Source organism: Anolis sagrei, chromosome 5, assembly GCF_037176765.1.
Source record: "Anolis sagrei isolate rAnoSag1 chromosome 5, rAnoSag1.mat, whole genome shotgun sequence".
Taxonomy (NCBI): domain Eukaryota; kingdom Metazoa; phylum Chordata; class Lepidosauria; order Squamata; family Dactyloidae; genus Anolis; species Anolis sagrei.
In genome coordinates, this window is record NC_090025.1 from 94,109,642 (window position 1) to 94,129,378 (window position 19,737).

A 19,737-nucleotide genomic window follows, 5' to 3' on the forward strand; every position below is an offset into this window, starting at 1 on the left:
GTGGATTTCTTTACTGTGTTGTTTTGATCTTGACTTGCTCTAAATTTGCCCCCCCCCCCATCATTCTGTCACTCCTTTCCACCTACTTCTAAGGAGGCTGTTCAGGTCCTGAACCGGTGCTTGGCTGCTGTGTCGGACTGGATGAGGGTGAACAAATTGAAGTTGAATCCAGACAAGACAGAGGCACTCCTGGTCAGTCGAAAGGCCGAACGGGGCATAGGGTTACAGCCTGTGTTGGACGGGGTTACACTCCCCCTGAAGACGCAGGTTCGCAGCTTGGGTGTGACCCTGGATTCATCGCTGAGCCTGGAGCCTCAGGTCTCAGCGGTGGCCAGGGGAGCATTTGCACAGCTTCGGCTTGTGCGCCAGCTGCGCCCGTACCTCGGGAAGTCGGACTTGGCCACGGTAGTCCACGCTCTGGTCACATCCCGTATAGATTACTGCAACGCGCTTTACGTGGGGCTGCCCTTGAAGACTGCCCAGAAGCTTCAGATGGTCCAGCGCTCGGCAGCCAGGTTGCTAACAGGAGCAGCTCTCAGGGAGCACACCACTCCTCTGTTGAGCCAGCTCCACTGGCTGCCAATTCCCTACCGGGCACAATTCAAGGTGCTGGCGTTAGCCTACAAAGCCCTAAACGGTTCCGGCCCCACCTACCTTTCCGAACGCATCTCCTCCTATGAACCGACACGGACATTAAGATCGTCCGGAGAGGCCCTGCTCTCGGTTCCGCCTGCGTCACAGACACGGCTGGCGGGAACGAGAGACAGGGCCTTCTCGGTGGTGGCCCCTCGGTTATGGAATGCCCTACCAAACGACATCAGACAGGCTCCTTCGCTGCTGGCATTTAGGAAGAAGCTCAAAACCTGGCTCTTTGAGCAAGCGTTTGGCTAATCAGCGCAATTGTACACAGAACGACGGTAAACTGAACATAGGAACGGCATAAGGATATGAGACTGGATCTTGTTTGTGATCGAGGCATTTGTATGAATGTTGTGTGTTTGCTATTGTGTATGCTGTGTTTTAATTGTTATTGTTGTGGTAATTAATACTGTGTAAACCGCATTGAGTCACCTAATTTAGGTTGAGAAACGCGGTATAGAAATAAAGCAAATAAATAATTCTATAAGTAGAGTGGTAGCAGATACTGTTCTAACTTACATTTCAAGCCATTTTTTATGTCAGTCTTCATGCTCCCACTGAGGCATATGAGATTTCCCTAGTGCTGCATTGTTCCTAATTTTTTAGGATTGCTCAAGTGATAGACCCTGGAAGAAGTGCATTAATTTTCATTGTTCTTGTTTGTCTTCAGCAATGTCAGTCCATAGTCTGATATGATTGAAATTATAGAAACATAATGCCTTTCATTGTGTGGTCTCTTGTGCCCAAAGATGTATAGGGGCAGGGCCTTCTTGGTGGTGGCCCTCGACTCTGGAACTCACTCCCCAAGGACATTAGGCATGCCCCAACTCTGGCAGTCTTTAGTAGGAGCCTGAAAATGTGGTTGTTCCAGTGTGCCTTCCCAGAATAAGGAAACCCTAAGCAATATGTGCCTAAATGCACTTTACTAGTGATCTAGGATTGTCTGCTCGCTCCATCCCTCTCCAAATACCTATCCTAATATGTCACCTAGTCATGCCCAGCATTATTTTTAAAATTTTAACTACTACATTTGGCCCTGTCACAGGTTTTTAATGCGTCATGGTGTTATTGTTAATGTTTACTGCTTTGTTTATGATTTTATTTATTGTCTGTATTATTGTTGTTGGTTTTACTGATGTGTTTGGGCTCGGCCTCTTGTAAGCCGCACCGAGTCCTTCGGGAGATGGTAGCGGGGTATAAATAAATGTTTATTATTATTATTATTATTATTATTATTATTATTATTGTCGTCATGTCAAGAGCGACTTGAGAAACTGCAAGTCGCTACTGGTGTGAGAGAATTGGCTGTCTGCAAGGACGTTGCCCAGGGGACGCCCGGATGATTTGATGTTGTATCATCCTTATGGGAGGCTTCTCTCATGTCTCCGCATGAGGAGCTGGAGCTGATAGAGGGAGCTCATCCGCTTCTCCCCGTATTCGAACCTGCGACCTGTCGGTCTTCAGTCCTGCCGGCATGGGGGTTTAACCCACTGCGCCACTGGGGGCTTCCATTATTATTATTATAGTCTGGAATGAGCAATCCAGAGGGAAAAAGGATGTAAAAACCAATTACTGCATCAAACAGGGGTTTAAAATGTGAATATTTTAACAAATTTATTTATTTTATTTAGTACATTTCTATACCGCCCCTCTTAGCCTTCCGGCGACTCGAGGCGGTTTACAAGGCAAGAATTCAATGCCACCAAGGACACAATTACAATATACAATATAAAAAAAACATCAGCAATAATAAAATCAAACATTATAATGAAACATACTTCAATTGATAATCATTAAAACAATGTCCAGTTTCGCCATATAGTTATTCAATTATTATATCCGTTACTCCGTATTTTCAAATGCCCGCTCAAATAGCCATGTCTTAAGATTGTTCCGGAATGATAGGAGTGAGGAACTGATCTAATCTCCCTAGGAAGGGCGTTCCATAGCCGAGGGGCCACCACTGAGAAGGCCCTGTCTCTCGTTCCCTCCAACCGTACTTGTGATGATGGCGGGACCAAGAGCAGGGCCTCTCCAGATGATCAAGTCCTTGCAGGTTCATAAGGGGAGATTCGTTCAGACAGGTAAGTTGGGCCAGAAACTATTTGGAGGGTAATGAAATATTTCTAGCTGATCACAATATTTCACCTTGAAAACAAATGTGGAGAATATTCATGGTAGCCTCATTGAATATGCATTACATTTTATTGCCATTGTTCTGAGAAGCTAGGTGTCAGCTGAGTAATTGTAAACTACATTAAGTTTTTGTTATGCTTGTGTAATGGGTGAAATACAGATTTCCACACCCATGTATTTGCAATACTGGTGAGATCTATAATTAAATACTCCATTCATTGCTTGTTGAAATATGCCAGCCATTCTTTCAGTACTGTACATATCAAGTACGCCCTCCATTCTCCCAATTCCTGCATTAGCTCCAAGTGAGGTAGAATATCATTAACTAAATGCCAAAATATATTTAACTTGCAAGCTAATTTATTATGCTGTTAAAGAAAACAGCATGGTTCCTTGATGAATATTTTTTTTAAAAAAATTCCATTTTTCAACATCAGTTCTCATTAAATACGGGGTGGAAGGTGACTTCACTGAGTGAAGTAAAGGACTTTTGCAATCTATGCTGGTTCTTTCATGAAAGTACATGTTTTATAGACTATGTTTTATAGACTATTTCCTAATTTGTTGATAAATTCGCTTTAAGTTTTATTGCTATGTTTTTAAGTGGCATTGAATCTTGCCAGAATTGTTAGCCACCTTGAGTCTCCTACAGAGTGAGAAAATCAGGGTATAAATGAAGCAAATAAATAAGTCATAGTGAGCAGTATGTAACCTCTGTTTTGCAGGATGTTTGGAAATCCCTCATAGCAGCCACATCCTTGTTACCCTTCACTGTCATTTGACATTCACAGGGGGGAAAGGTCGCAATATGTGCAGATAACATAACTGATATTACACTAAAGGATATGGTAGCTGAATCAGAAGATTTTTCCAATGTTGTAAGGGCTTTTGTTTGCCAGTCGACTATCATACCACCCGACAGCAAAGGATTCCGAACTGCTCTGGCACTTCAGTCCAACAGCCTCGCTGATACGTTTTTTGGTAAGCACTTCAGTCTTTTGCTTGCTCTTAATAAAGACTTCACAGAACTGAAAATAGGTGTGGGGATGACTTATTTGACCTGACCTGTGACTCGTATTTTGTGGTCTACATAATTGCTCTCTGGCGGAGATTTGTTGGAATCTGCTATGATAACTCTCAAATCCTGAAAGTTTCCTCATGACTCTTCTTCTAGAATTCTGCCTATCAAACATAAATCATTTCAAAACTTCATGATAAATCAAATGCTATATCTTAAGACACAAGAAAAAGAGGGATTATCCTATTAATGTCAAGCACGATTAGGTAACGAGGCATAGATACCTCAAGACAGGACTAAGTCAGATGGCATCAGCCAATTTTTTTTTTACATCCTTGGTAATTATGGAACTATCACGGGCTCTGGACAGCATCATCAGAACTCTCTTCTCAACAAACCTGTAAATACTACTTTTAGTATCATGAATGTCCAGACGTGAACACAACGATGGACAGTGTATAGGGATTTTATATTTGGAGATCCCCACCGCTGTCACCAATTGTCCAGTTATGCACGAATCAATTGTACAGGTGTGGATGATTATGGAGGGAATTAATCTCAGGCCTCAATTGTGTATAAGAATACAGAGGCCAATTATTACTTGTAAATTAAGGTAACTGCCACCAACGTGAGGTATTTGAGGTACCACTGATGAGATCTGGCTTTACAGACGCAGATTAATTGAGATGAGACGGTCTTCAACAAAAGATAACAAGTTTATTGTGTACAAAGCATATGGTTGCAGGTTGTTAAATAACTTATAGAACTTCGAATATCACTTGGTTTGTAATACAGTCCACTCTTCCAAATAACACTGCTTGTGGCTAACTTTTACTGAGGTGAAGCTCTTTAGTGAACAACATTTCCTGCTATGAATAGCCTTCCAATTTGATCTTTCCTTGATCAAATCTCTGATCTCTAGCCCTTCCTTGACTAGGGATCTTAACAAGCTTCCTTTAGTCTTCCTTGACTAAAGAAACTGGCCAGGTTTCTCTCTTCAGCCCTTCTCTCTTCAATAACTTTTCTTTAAAGGAAAATTCCCCCTTTCTAACTTCTCCCAGGCTGACTAAAATCCAACCCTCGCTGATGTGTGCTCCGCTACCGGGCCGAACTGCTTCTTGGACGCCGAGTGGACCTACCAGCAAGGCAGTGGATGTTCTTCAGCTGGAGTTCTTTAGTCTTTAAGGCTGTTTTCCTGGAGTTCTTAAAGCTGTTCTCCCCTGGATTGCTTAAAGCTGTGGGAATGCTTCCCTGGCGTTCTTTCTCTGGAGATTCTTAAAGGTTGAAGCCTTTGTACAGGGGAAGTTACACACATCCTATACATTGGTTAACCTAGCTTAGACTAACTAACAAAATGGCTCACTTCCTTCCAAAGCCCAAAAAGGGGGCGGGACTAGGGAACCTAATAATAATTGACAAGCAATTGACCCAATAACTGCAAAGTAAGGAAAGCCATCTAACTGCAAAGGCATAGAACTTTAAAATACATGCAGCAATCAACAAATAGTAAGATAAGCTGGAGCCCCTGGTGCGGCTGTCCCAGAACACCTATCTTATTAACAGATCACATTTAAATATATTCCCATATTCCTAACAAATAAAAGTGTGGCTATTAGATAGGATTAGGAGAAAATCTAGCCTGGAACTCCAGAATCCCAGTCAGAGTTGCCAGTAATGGATTTAGATGAACCAGTGGTCTGGCTCAGTATAATGCAGTGTCGTGTGCTTCCTATGTTCCTAGTTAAAACTCTGTCATAAAAAACAATTCCACCTGCACCAGTTTGCTTTTGCTACTTATAATTTCCCTCTCTCTGTTAAACTACAGGGGTGGGAAAAATTACAGCTAGTAGTTCTCATGGAGCACTTAGGTCCCACTTTTGTTGTCCCTGGATATCCCCACCTGTCCCACAAACTTATTTGTTTATTTACTTCATTTCTACCTCAACTTTCTTGGCCATGGAGGCAGCTCAAGGCAGCTTATAAATCCAGCAAAAATTTAATACTGCACAGAAAAACAATAAAACATCTCATCAAAATATAAAACAATCTAAACATAGAAGTAATCAAAATACATATCAATTAATCGTTGATTGCCCAAGATCACCCAGTGCCTCTCTATGGCTGAGTGGGGATATCAATATCAAATATCTCCCAGGTTTTTTTAAAGTTTATGCTATTATTTTGACTCAACTTTTACGTGAAATATCACAGAAAGCACCTCAAACATATGAAAATACATATGAAAATACCTACACAGACCCACAGAACCCCCTCCTCCTAAATATTTACGTTTTCTTCTGCAGTCCTTTTCAGAATGGTGTCAGGAAGTAATGTGATATCATTTTTGTTGCCATTTTGAAAGGGACTGCAGAGGAAAATGGGTTTTTGGGTTTGCTGTGTGCTTGTTCAGAGATCCAGCCTGCCAAAGCTTCTGATTGAAATTGGTCTCTGCTTCTCACATTGATTTAATTGATGGAGATTTAAATTGAGCACATTTTGTATGCCCTTATTGCTGTCTCTTCATCCGCCAAAAACATTGCTACTCTCAAAACATTACATTTAGTTTTCGTGTTTTGTTCAGTTTCAGTCTCATTTTTTTAAAAAAATATCAGCTTTTAATGTGCAGAAACACAAACATAGAATGCACAATATTACATGGAGAAAATGTAAACTTCCAGATAAATTAAATGTTTTATCCATATTTGCAATGACTCTGTATGATACAGTGCAGATAAAGTGGTCATTATTGCATACTTGATGTAATTATGATGTTGTTGTTTATTGTTCGCATTGCTGGTTTGCGTTTTAGGTTTTACTCTGTTGTAATTTGTTGTTTGGACTTGGCCTCATGTAAGCCACTCCGAGTCCCCATCGGGGAGATGGTGGCGGGGTATAAATAAAGATTGTTATTATTATTATTTGATAAGAATGTCCACAAAAATCTTAGCATTTATTATTTCAAGTTAACATTTTTTTCCTTTGCAGGAGCTACCATTGAAACGACACTGGGAGATATAACTGTAAAGCCAGAAATGTTTGAACATTCTGAAAACAAAATACCCGATGTGCATTTTTATTACAAGTAGGTAGAAGGTTTGTTAGAAGGATGAGACTCTCTCTCTACAGCACAAACCTGTAAAATATTTTTATCTGTATGCTTACAGTATTCTTCATACTTTTATCCAGAAATAAGCATTATTAAGTTCAATGCTTCTAGGTAAATATACGCAGCATTGTATTGTTCAAGGCTTTCATGGCTGGAATCACTGGAGTGTAGTTTCTGGGCTGTTTGGTTGTGTTGTGGTAGCCTTTTCTCCTGATGTTTCACCTGCATCTGTGGCTGGCATCTTCTGGGGATCTGATAGTGGTAAATGCAAGTAGAGTATATATATACTTGTGGAATGTCCACGGTGGAAGAAGGAACCAATGTCTATCAATTAAGTGTGAAGGGTGCAATTAGCAAGCCTGATTTGCAAGTGTTTGAGTGGGATCCACTCAACATTGATCACTAGATGTTTTTATTGATGCTAGTATACTGTTGATTGTTTTAATTAGTTATAACTGTGATAGTATATGGTAATTTGTGTATTGTATATTGTATTGTATTTTGTAACTGTTAGGCATCGAATTGTGCCTTTGAGTCCCCCCTAGGGGGTTGAGAAGGGCGGGGTAGAAGCACCCCAAATAAATAAATAAATAACCACCAGATGCCCCCGGTGGCGCAGTGGGTTAAAGTGCTGAGCTGCTGAGCTTGTTGACCAAAAGGTTGCAGGTTCGATTCTGGGGAGCGGCGTGCACTTCCGCTGTCAGCCCTAGCTTCTGCCAGCCTAGCAGTTTGAAAACATGCAAATGTGAGTAGATCAATAGGTACTGCTCCGGCGGGAAGGTAACGGCACTCCGTGCAGTCATGCCGGCCACATGACCTTGGAGGTGTCTATCAACAAAGCCGGCTCTTCAGCTTAGAAATGGAGATGAGTACCACACCCCAGAGTCAGACATGTCAGGGGACAACCTTTTAAATGGACATTGCATAGTCAATAGTGAGGGCGTCTGCCTGGAAGTAGCCAGGCCTTTGTTCCCTTGCAGTCTATAATGCCTGGAGGCATCCTTTGTCTGGGTGGTGTTCACTGGCCCTAGATTACTTGCTGTCTGGGGGCTTCATGTGCCTGGGTGGTGTTCATTAGTTACTGTCTTGTTTCTGGTGTTTCTCAATACTCAAAGAACGTGAAAGGCACTGCAGACTACTTCAGCCAGAAAAAAACAGCTATAGCAAAACACAGGATAAACCAAGCTGGGCACAGAATATTATTTGGAAACACAAATATTCTGGACTACTTTGACAACCACTTTGTTGGACTACACAGAGAAGCCATTGGAATCCACAAGCATGTGTAAAGGAAAAAAAACTTGAAAATGAACAAAATCTGCTTATTGGTATTGAGAAACACCTGAATCAAGACAGTAACTAATGAACAACACCCAGACAAAGGATGGCTACTTCCAGGAAGATGTCTTCACTCTATATACAACATTGCTGCTGAGTTAGTAGATGGTTATTTCTTTATTTATATATGCTCTATGTTCCCATGATGTACAGGTATGGACCAAAGGTAACAATGGCAACAACGACCTCTCTGTTTTGTTCCTTGTCATTCAAACTGAGCTTTAATTGACCATTCAGTTATTCTCATACTTGCTGGTTCCATGTTTTTATTTATTTATTTATTTATTATTCAAACTTATATGCTGCCACTCCCCTGGGGCTCGGAGTGGCTTACAAGAATGGCTAAAATCTAACACAATTTAAAAACAATTTAAAACAATTTAAAAACAGCAATATCAAAAATCAAAGGCCTGTTGAAACAGGTATGTCTTCCATGCCCTGCGGAAAGCTGATAAGTCTTGCAAGGCACAGACTTCAGGTGGCAGAGTATTCCAGAGTGATGGTGCCACTGCTGTAAAGGCTCTGCGTCTGGTTGCTGTTAGACGCAAGGTCTTGACACTGGGAATTTCCAATAGATCTTGGTCCCCAGAATGGAGGGATCTCTGGGGTTGGTAGGGGGTGAGGCGGTCCCTCGGGTACATCGGCCCCAGACCATGCAAGGTCTTAAAGATGAGTACCATCACTTTGAAAGTGATCTGGTGCTCAATTGGTAACCAATGCAGCTGTAGTAAGATTGGTGTTATGTGGCATCTCATCGGAATTCCTGCAAGAAGCCGAGCAGCAGCATTTTGTACCAACTTGAGCTTCCGGATCACCGACAGAGGAAGGCCAATGTAGAGGGCGTTATAGTAGTCCAGTCTTGAGATGACCATAGCCTGGATCACCGTAGCTAGGTCGTTCCTGGACAGGTAGGGGGCCAGCCGTCTAGCCTGCCGCAGATGAAAAAAAGCGGTTCTGCTAACGGCGGAGACCTGGGCCTCCATCGTCAGCAGAGGGTTCAAAAGGACTCCCAGACTCTTTACCAATGATGACGGGCATAGCGCTCATCATCCAGTGTAGGCAGCTGGATATCCCCACTGCCCGGTTGACCCAGCCATAGGATCTCCATCTTTGCTGGATTCACCCTCAACCTGCTGGCACACAGCCACCCAGTAACGGCCTCGAGGGACTGATGGAAACAATCGGGTACAGAGTCCGATCGGCCTTCCATCTTCAGCACAAGCTGAGTGTCATCGGCGTACTGATAACACTCAAGCCCAAAACCTTGAACCAGCTGAGCAAGTGGTCGCATATAGATGTTAAACAACAGAGGGGAGAGAATGGCTCCCTGAGGAACCCCACAAGATAGAGGGGTCCTCTCAGAGACCAGGCCTCCCCTTAAATCTAAGGCCCAAAATGTCATGAGTGACATCAGTCCTGAGGTGACTGACAGGCAGGTAAAGCATACCTAGGACATTCAATTCTTCAGGTGTCTTTGGTGTTCCAATTTTATTTTTGTTTATATCTATATTTATAACCTACCTTACTTATGAAACCTCATGCTGCCTGCTAACTGTATGTGTCAACACAAATATTCAACACTACTGTATTTAGAAGCAACACTTGTAACAGAAAAGCATAAAATTCTGAGATACAGGGGATATGAGGACAAAGAAGTCCTCATTTATCTCTGAGAAGACAAATGTGTTGATGTGCTATAAGACATGCTCTTAAGCAACAACATAACGATGAGAGTGATGACTTTGTTTCATATTTGTTCTCATTTCTGTGTAGGTCTTCAGGAGCTACAGCGACTTGTGAAAATGGCCGTGCTTCTGTAGTGACAATGAGGTGTAACCCTGCAAAACCTGGTGAAGGAGAAATTTCAGTTCCCAGGTATTTGTTACAAATTGTGATGTAAGCAGGGATATGTTATTTTCTCTCCTTTAATAAGTTTTGCTATGCTTCCCAAAAATGTTTGGGCTTTTTAAAAGACTTTCTCCTATATGTCACCCAGAGAAGAAGCTCCAGATTTGCTTTCAACTTTATGTGTGGTGAAATCTATAGCTAGCTGACAGTTTGGATCTCATTCTTCCTTTCTCAAAGAACTTCATCACTGATCTCCTTCTCTGAGAAATTTTACTAAGCTTATCCAATAATACTTTGTCTTTTTTGACATTCCTTCAGTATGTCACCAGGGAGGAACCCCCACATTTCTTTTCAACTTCATTTGAGCTGGAATTCTAGTTATAGCTGATAGTTTGGACGCCACTCTTTCTTAAGGAATTTTGCCACACATTTATGAAAACTCTCTTTATTTCCCTTGAAAATCCTCAGGAGAAATCCAACTTGAGCTTATTTTTCAGCCTGCTTTTCATTCATGTCTGAAATATCATATTTTTCCCCATCTGGTCCAGTGATTTGCAGGGTTCAAATGGAGGAACTTTAAACAACCTTGCAGTCTCCCAAATCCCTTGCTTAGGGATAATACTTTCCCGCAATAATTTTGTTTCTTTCTCTATCCTGTGTGCTTTCATGATTTTGGGATAACCCCCTCCCCCCAATAGTATTTCCATATCTATTGGGTAGCAGTTAATAATCCCACATGAGAGCCTTCTCGGAGTGGCAAGGTACGGTACTGGCATTTCAAAGGACCCAAACTAAAGCTAGAAAGTGCATGGCAAATGTGTTGGTGTGTCAAGATGCTGTTCCAGCATATTGAAGGATGTGAGCTAAAGCTAGAAAAAGCTACAGTTAAGATAAATACAAGTATGAGCCAAAATGATATAAGCTTTCTTTCTGCTGAAGTCAATTTTCTATAATGTTCTGGGGGAGAACAAAGTGGTCAGCAGGCTAGAGCAATTGTCACCTATTACTCTAGTCCTCCTCATACACTGTTTTACCACTATAACACACCATCGCTTATTTCAGCCAGAGTTGTTCATAAAACCACAACACCAGCTTTCTAAAAGTCAGGAGAGATGGGGCAGTTCTAATCTCCAGTGGGAGAGAGTTCCAGAGCTGAGGGACCACCGCCGAGAAGGCCCTGTCCCTCGTCACCACCAGACACGATTGTGAGGATCGTGGGACCGAGAGCAGGGCCCCTCCAGAAGATCTTAACAACCTTGATGGTTCATAGGGGAGAATCCGTTCGGACAGGTAAACTGGGCCGGAGTCATTTAGGGATTTATAGGTCAACACCAGCACTTTGAATTGTGCTCGGAAGCTAATTGGCAGCCAGTGGAGCTGGCGCAACAGAGGAGTAGTATGCTCCCTGTACCTCACTCCTGTTAGTAATCTGGCTGCTGCTCATTGGACTAATTGCAGCTTCCGGGCAGTCTTTAGAGGCAACCCCACGTAGAGAGCGGTACAGTAGTCTATAGAGGATGTAACCAGAGCATGGACCACCGTGGCCAAGTCAGACTTCCCAAGGTACGGGCACAGCTGGCGCACAAGTTTTAATTGTGCAAAAGCTCCCCTGACCACCGTTGTGAAGCTGAACACTACAGTATCAAGAACTAGCAGTCTGTCTAAATCAGTTTTGTATACCATTACTTATGAGAGGATTCCTTTTGCAAATGATGGCACTTCCTTGATCTGCTATAGTTCTGTTTTATAGATCTGTTTGCAACTGGATAACAGATTTGAGTCATTCATTCATTGGAATTCTCAGATTGTAGAGAAATATCTAACAATGTGCATATTGTGCATATTGTGTGCATATTGATATGCATTGCTGAAAGAATGTCCTCCAATTTTTTTGGAAAGTGAGAATAATGCAACTACCTTCTTTTAGATTTAGAACAAAATGTACAATCCACTTTTTCATATATAATCTTTTTGTAGTTCTTGCCCTGCAGGTACTTGTGACGGATGTACCTTCTACTTCTTGTGGGAAAGTGCTGAAGCCTGTCCCATGTGTACAGAGCAGGACTACCATGAGATTGAGGGAGCTTGTAAAAAAGGACATCAGGTAATTAATTACTTGCACATTAATAATGTGGGTAGAAAAAGTTGGAGTTTCTGATTGCAACACTGGAGCCAGTGGAGTCGTGAAGAGAGGAAAGATCTGCCTTTGGTCAGACCATTCTTTCCCCACTTTAGCCAACCCAGATGTCTCTGATAATCTTATGGGCAGAATATAAAGGCAGTTATATTCATTTAAATGGTATCCTGTATTCAAAACACTGCCCTTGAAAGTACCTAGTAGGCAAACTATTTTACAAAAAACCGTCACCTGTACTCGCTCTTAACCTTCCCACTTATATACATTTTATCCTTTAATTATTCCTTTTATACCTTTGTTATATTAAATTCATTCCTAATTTCTACATTTTCTAATGTAAGTTATATCTTTGTAATCCCATCTTTTTTGTGATAATTAAAAGTAAATTATTATTCAAACCTGCTGATACCAGCCCCCTTCTTTGAATATCAAGTAGAATGTGAATTCCAATTTTGTGCAAAGTGTTTTTCTTCAGTAGCAGAGTTAACTTGTTCATCTGTGCAATGTCTAGTGATTTACTAATTCATTTCTGTTCAGATGGAATCTTTGATATTTTTCTAGTATTTAGCACCAAGTACTTTTGCTGCTGTCATCATATCCTGAGAAGCTGGTTTTATGGAGATTATGAAAATGGGAATGAAGAAAAATCTGTTGGTTACTTTCAGTTAAATGTATTGTTGAAGGCTTTCATGGCTGGAATCACTGGGTTGTTGTAGGTTTTTTCAGGCTATATGGTCATGTTCTAGAGGCATTCTCTCCTGACATTTCGCCGGCATCTATGGCAAGCTTCCTTAGAGATTGTGAGGATGTGGGACAGGCTTCAGCACTTTCCCACAAGAAGTGGAAGGTACATCCATCACAGGTACCTGCAGGGCAAGAACTACAAAAAGGTTATATACGAAAAAGTTGATTATACATTTTGTGGCCATATAGCCTGAAAAAAACCTACTCTCAGTTAGTTGGATATTAGGCTTGAGTGGGACATGTTAAATATCATAGATATCATCATATTTTTGTCAACCACTCTGTCTTATGCTCTCACACTGGATGAATCTCAAGGCAGGATATACAACAATTTAATGCAAATACAGTAATATTTATTGTGTCTCTCTGTTTCGTAGGAAACTTTATATGTATGGAATGAACCAAAACTATGTATAAAAGGGGTTTCATTGCCTGATAAAAAGACCATCATCTGTGAAACAGTTGATTTCTGGCTGAAAGTTGGAGCAGGTGTAGGAGCTTTCACGGGTGTCCTTCTGATTGCTTTAACCTGCTACTTCTGGAAGAAGAATCAGAAGTAAGTATCTTTGCTTATTAATTGACCAGGGCTATCAATAGCTAGAAATTGTGCTAGGAGGTCAGAGCCATGGAAACCAACAGAAATTCACCAGATCCAGATAGACCACTCTTGAACGTGCAAAATTCCATCCCAAACACAGACACTGAGAGCTTTGAATAAGTTTAAGTTCTCCCATCTTTCTCCATGTTCTGGAATGGCCAGCCATCCCATGTCCTTATCTACCAATACCCATCTTTCCCCTGCTCTCTCCTGGGTTTAAGGGTTTATTTCCATGCACTGCAGAAACGGAGCCCCATCAGAAATGCCTTTTACATCATGTGATGGCTTCCGTGGGGCTCCTGAGGGACTCTTTTTCTGAAGTGCATGGAAACAGAGAAATAAACCCATGGGATGAAGTCCTTAAACAGTTTTAAAATTCAATATTTAACTATTATTATTATTATATTTATTTATATCCCACTTTTTCTCTCCATACGGAGACTCAAAGCGGCTCACAACTGAATGCATTTTAGTACAACTTAAAATATATAAATATTTAAACAGTATTAAACAACATTAATATTAAAACAATCCAGTTTTAATCCATAAAAGCATATAAAATCACATTACAAAAGCACAGCCTGTCTGAATAGAAAAGTTTTAGTTTTCCCTGAAAGGACAGCAGGGAGGGGGCTATTCCGGCTTCCCTGGGCAGGGAGTTCCAGAGTCATGGAGCAACCACCAAGAAGGCCTGCTCTCTCATTTCCACAAACTGAGCTTGAGATGGAGGTGACACCGAGAGAAGGGCCTCTACTGAAGATCTCAGGGCCCGGGTAGGTTTGTGCAAGGGGATGCGGTTGGTCAAATAGCCTGGACCTGAACCATCTAGGGCAGTGGTTCTTAACTTCAGGGGACCTTTGACTAATTGGTTTTCTTTTACTAGTCATAAGGAAATGCATGACTATTAGGGGTACTGATGTTCTACCCTCCAGATAAGTAGTTCTCAATCTGTGGGTCCCCAGGTGTTTTGGCCTTCAGCTCCCAGAAATCCTATGGCCTTCAGCTCCCAGAAATCCCAGAAATGGGATTTCTGGGAGCCCACAGGTTGAGAACCACTGGACTAGGGCTTTTAAAGGTCAGTCTGATCACCCATTTACCAGTTTTGCTTTTACGGAATAGATTGTTTTAGATTTTATTAATATATTCTTTCTAGGTGCTCCATGGTGATTATAGTTATGTCCTGCTGGAAAGTAACCAGGGATTTCTTCTAGAGAACCTATAGATTCCTAGAAGGAAAAGTTCTCTAGAAACCCCAAATTCCTTCCATGTGATTTTTGGAGTTTAAAATAATAAAGATCAATATAATAAAATTTAAAATTCTCATTTTAACATGTTGTATCATAGTTTTTTTATGTATTGTATACTGTATGTTCATGTTGGCAAATGTTTTAAATCTTAATCTCGATGTATTTCATCAGGCTAGAGTATAAATATTCCAAATTGGTAATGACAGCAAATTCAAAGGAATGTGAGCTTCCAGCTGCAGACAGCTGTGCTATTATGGAAGGGGAAGATAATGAAGAGGAAGTAGTATATTCAAATAAGCAGTCATTATTAGGAAAACTCAAATCTTTAGCTACAAAGGTGAGTGCTGCTATTAGCATGATTGTTCCTTTATTCTTGTAACAGAATGTTGAGGAAAATGTTTCAAATATTTTTTATTAAAAATTGTTACATTGTTAATATAATTTTATTGGTTTTGTTTTCAAAGCATCACTATATGTTATGTTTACAGGCATGCACTCACAGGCTTGTTTGGGGGGGGGGGGATGGACGGAGGGAGGGAGAAACTGCTCACCCCATCCATTTGTTCTGCTGAAAGTCAAGTCAGCATCTATAACCAGCACATGTCGATCCCGAATTGTGCAAATTTATGATATTTAAGGTGTTAACACATAGAACACAAAAGGTGGGCCATTGTGTTGGCCAGTTCTTCACCCTTGCACATGTCCATGGTAACCCAGGATGACTTTTGGTTTGTAGTAGGGGTGAACCATTCTGGGTTCCATTTTTGGCTCCCTCCCCATTCTTTTTATCTGGAAGTTCATAAAATCGGAAGGGGGTTCTGTTTTCATTCTGGTAAGATGTGATCCATTGGAGCCAATGGGGAAATTTTAGAGGCTAATTTCTCCATCATTTTTAGGCCTATTAGCATGAAACTCACCTCATTTATAGGTCACAGATATGACTGCAAGCCCTCCAAGTTTCAGAACATTTCACCAATCCACCGAGATTTGGGAAATGTTTAAACTTTTTGCCATAACATAAAAAACCTCCACAAGAGTGGATTCTGGGAATTGAAGTCCCAAGCATACACCACAAGAGGGGAGGAGAACGGACACTGCCAACCAGTCCTTTGATTGGCTGAGAAACACACGGAGAGAAAAACCTTAACTTCCATCATGTCCTGGAGGACGCACAGAGGCTCTTTCAATGCCTTTTATGAGTTTATTTATTGTTGTATTTGTTATGCTGTTGTTTTATTGATGTGTTGGGCCTCGGCCTCTTGCAAGCCACACCAAGTCCTTCGGGAGATGTTAGCGGGGTATAAATAAAGGTTTATTATTATTCATTATTATTTGCTGCTATGAAAGTGAGTTCCCATTTGCCTCAAGTGGGCACTGGGGGAGGGCTTCAGGAGGGGATGGAGGAGGCTTTCAGGGAAGAAAGAAGAGGAGGAACCATTACTTGCCTGATTTGCGAGGCTGCTCACACACTGCCTTCACCTCAGGTAGAGTGCCTCTCAGCCCCATTAGCCCCCATTATCCAAAAAGGTTTGGCTGCTGTGATCCGTATCGGGTATGGCTTCAGATGCCCCCTGCCAGGCTTGTTTCTGGGAATTTGGCGACCAAATCTGGCACACCAAAATGATATTGTGTACACTCCTAGTTTATACTTCCTAGACTTGTAGTTGATTTTTCAATCAGTTTGTTGGGGTTGGGGGTTGTTGGGCAGAAAGGGGTATTAGAAAGCTAAAAGTAGAAAGTGACTTAATTGGATAATTTCTTTCTATTTACCTTCTAGGAAAAAATGGCAATGTCCTGGGACTTTAGAGCAGGGGTCCTCAAACTAAGGCCCGAGGGCTGATTGCCATTTATCCGGCCCTCGCTCAGGGTCAACCTAAGTCCAAAATGGCTTGAAAGCACACAACAACAGCAACAACAATCCTATCTCATTAGCCAAAAGCAGGCCCACATTTCCCACTGAAATACTAATAAGTTTATATTTCTTAAAATTGTTCTTCATTTTAATTATTGTATTGTTTTAAAGTGTTTTTTTGCACTACAAATGAGACATGATTCATTCATGTTTTTTTCCCAAGTTATAATCCGGCCTTCCAACAGTTTGAGGGACTGTGACCTGGCCCTCTGTTGAAAAAGTATGTGGACCCCTGCTTTAGAGATTTGAGTGGCATATTGAGTGTGCATCTTCACTGTGGAATTAATGCAGTTTGACTTTAATTGCTGTAGTATACTGCTATAGAATCATGGGAGTTGAAGTTTTACAAGGTCTTCAGCTTTCTCTGCCAGAGTGCTGATGCCTCATCAACTACAACTCCATAGTATTGAGCCATTGTAGCTAAAGTGATGTATAATTGCTGCCTTAGATTTGCAGAATACAGTTTGGGAGTGTTACATAATGGAAAGCCTCATTTTTGCCAATAAGGTCATATTCAAACAGTACCACTTACAAAAAACCAGTCTATATCTTTCTGTAATAACACTTATGTTTTGCAATGCAGGAAAAGGAAGACCGTTTTGAATCTGTTCAGCTGAAATCCTCAAGATCTCAAAATATATGAAGACGTAACTCTTCCAATGGACTAGCAAAGCTAATTTCTATTTATAGGGGAGTACATTTTCAACACATTCTGGCAACACTTCTGAAGGGTGTTCTCCAGTGAGGAGCGTTGAACATTCTTAAAGGAAGAAAGAAGAGCAGAAAGAAGAGCAAGAGGGAAATTTGCCTTATCTGAGACTCAGTAATTTGCCAAAAAGGAAAGAAAATAGATTGTCATAAGCTAGGATGGATGTTCAACTCAGGGAGAGAGGAAGCATGTGATGTCCGAAATATTTTGAGGTCTGAGGCTGGTAATCTCAGCAGCACTTCCTGGAATAGTAAAAATATGGCAATGAACTAAATGTTGACAGTTTTGCTGTCCTTTAATGCTCTTTGTTCAAATACTGTCCCTGTGAGATGGACTGTTTCACTCTGTCCTGAGAGTGGTTGCACCTGACATGAGGTTTACATTGATCTCTGTGTTGCTTTGTCATACCAAAAGATTCAGTTGTTTGTTCTTTTTTAGTTCCCATCCCTTTTGTCCCAAAGATGAGGCAGTCTGGCTTCTAGGAAGAACAGAAGATTACCCAAAAGCCAGTATGGAAACTGGCAGATGCACTGAAGTTGTAGAAATGAATTTCTCTTGAAATCAAACCTCAATCAATAGCTTAAAAAGAATAACTGTGATTTTTTTTAAAAAAAGGAATGCTTGCCATGCAACTCTGGGGTGTTTTGCCTAAAGGATACAGGTTTTTATTTGCAAAATTGGCTTGTTTTCAGTGAAAAGACCTAAAACTGGCCTGTGGAAAGCCTGAACATGCAGTCGGGGCTGGCCCTAGATAATTTTCAAGTGTAAGTGGGGGCACCTCAAGAGTGCCCCTCAGGGATTTTGTGCTATATGCAAATGCGTCACTTGCTTTTTGCTTCAGCCACCCCTCAATTTAATGAGGTTCATCCTCGCTGCTTGGGATTGGGCTCTTCTGGGAGTTGTAAATACTACAAATAACTGTTTTCCACCAGATTTGGAATTGTAGAACTGCCATCCAATTTGGAGCAGGGAATGCGCATACACATGCACACACACACATTTGGATCTAAACTGGCAGTTATTTGTGTCTCTGAAGGCTTTAGCTTTCGCTTTAAGGCATTGGTCTGGAGCCAGGGAGGAAAACGGCCCCACTGATAATTTTATGCAGTTTCAAAGCGGTTTCTCTCTGTGTGTGGATGGTTACATAGGAAAACCAGCTTGAAGCTGGGATGGGGTTTACACAAACAGCAGAGCACTGATGCTCATGAAGGACTTGCTTTTGTGGAAAATTTGTTGTCTGGCTTTGAAGTGCATATAATGCTCAGTGTGGATTGAGGCCCCTTCTACCACACTGCCATATCAAATACCGATGGTCTGCATTGAACTGGATTATATGGCAGTGTAGACTCACATAATCCGACTCAAATGAGATAATATGCGTTATCTGATTTAATGATCTGGATTATGTGGCAGTGTAGAAGGGACCTGGGAGACATGGGACCTCAGCGACACTATAATATAAAATCCAGATGTATCTGCTTTGAACTGGATTATATGTGTCTACACTGTCACAAATTCCAGCTCAAAGCAAATTATTTGGAATTTATATGGCAGAATAGATGGTGACTGAGGGCCCTTCCACCCAGTCATGTAACCCAGAATATCTGCTTTGAAATGTGTTTTGCTAGGTTATTTTAGGAGTAACTCAGAGAATGCATGGAATTTTTATTGTTATTGAAACACAAACACAAAATAAGGATTTGTGTGTTCACAGTACACTTTTCTACAACTGAACCTTCAACAAAAGAATCCTTTGCATTTTTACTCTGTAGTAAATTGTACCTGTTTCCTTAGGCCTTATGTCCCAGTATCTGTGCACAGGATTACAACTGTGTCCTCTTGTTTTTTTTTTCTTTTTATATATTCTGAATGGTTGCATATCATAATTTGTGCATTGTAGGTGCTATGGTTATTTTCAGCTGTAGTTTCTCCTCATTTGATATGAATTGTTATAGTCAGTGCACCTGATCACTTTCATTATTATTTATATGCAGAATGTTTAAGGGGCAAAATTAATATGGAAAACAATGTTAAGTGTGTGAACTGCTGCAGTGGTCTTTCTGCGATTTCTTTTTTTTTTCCAAATATTTTTTATTGGTTTTCTTAGAATACATCAATACATCAATACCTTCAATAATCTTATATTCCATCCTCAATTCATTACATCAACCAAAGTGTGTATATATCTTGTATACTTCCCCCCACCTCTGTGCCGCCCCTTCCGAGCCACTTCAATTTGCATTCTCTTTCCAAAATACCATTTTTTCTTGCGGAGGTAATTTCCCGTCTACGTCTTTTAAGCCAT

At 41.0% G+C, this 19,737-nt stretch overlaps 1 protein-coding gene across 2 annotated transcripts in view; it reads left to right on the forward strand.

Moving 5' to 3' along the window:
- The window catches only part of ELAPOR2 (endosome-lysosome associated apoptosis and autophagy regulator family member 2), a 121,668-nt gene extending 103,962 nt beyond the window's left edge, over nt 1-17,706 (forward strand). For both annotated transcript variants that reach the window (XM_060778200.2, XM_067468899.1), the window contains 7 exons: nt 3,567-3,756; nt 6,779-6,875; nt 10,011-10,112; nt 12,063-12,189; nt 13,344-13,522; nt 14,983-15,148; nt 17,307-17,706. In XM_060778200.2, the coding sequence (XP_060634183.2) occupies nt 3,567-3,756; nt 6,779-6,875; nt 10,011-10,112; nt 12,063-12,189; nt 13,344-13,522; nt 14,983-15,148; nt 17,307-17,366 (921 nt within the window). In that variant the 3' untranslated portion in view covers nt 17,367-17,706. The remainder of the gene's footprint in view (nt 1-3,566; nt 3,757-6,778; nt 6,876-10,010; nt 10,113-12,062; nt 12,190-13,343; nt 13,523-14,982; nt 15,149-17,306) is intronic.
- Nucleotides 17,707-19,737: the final 2,031 nt, after the last annotated feature.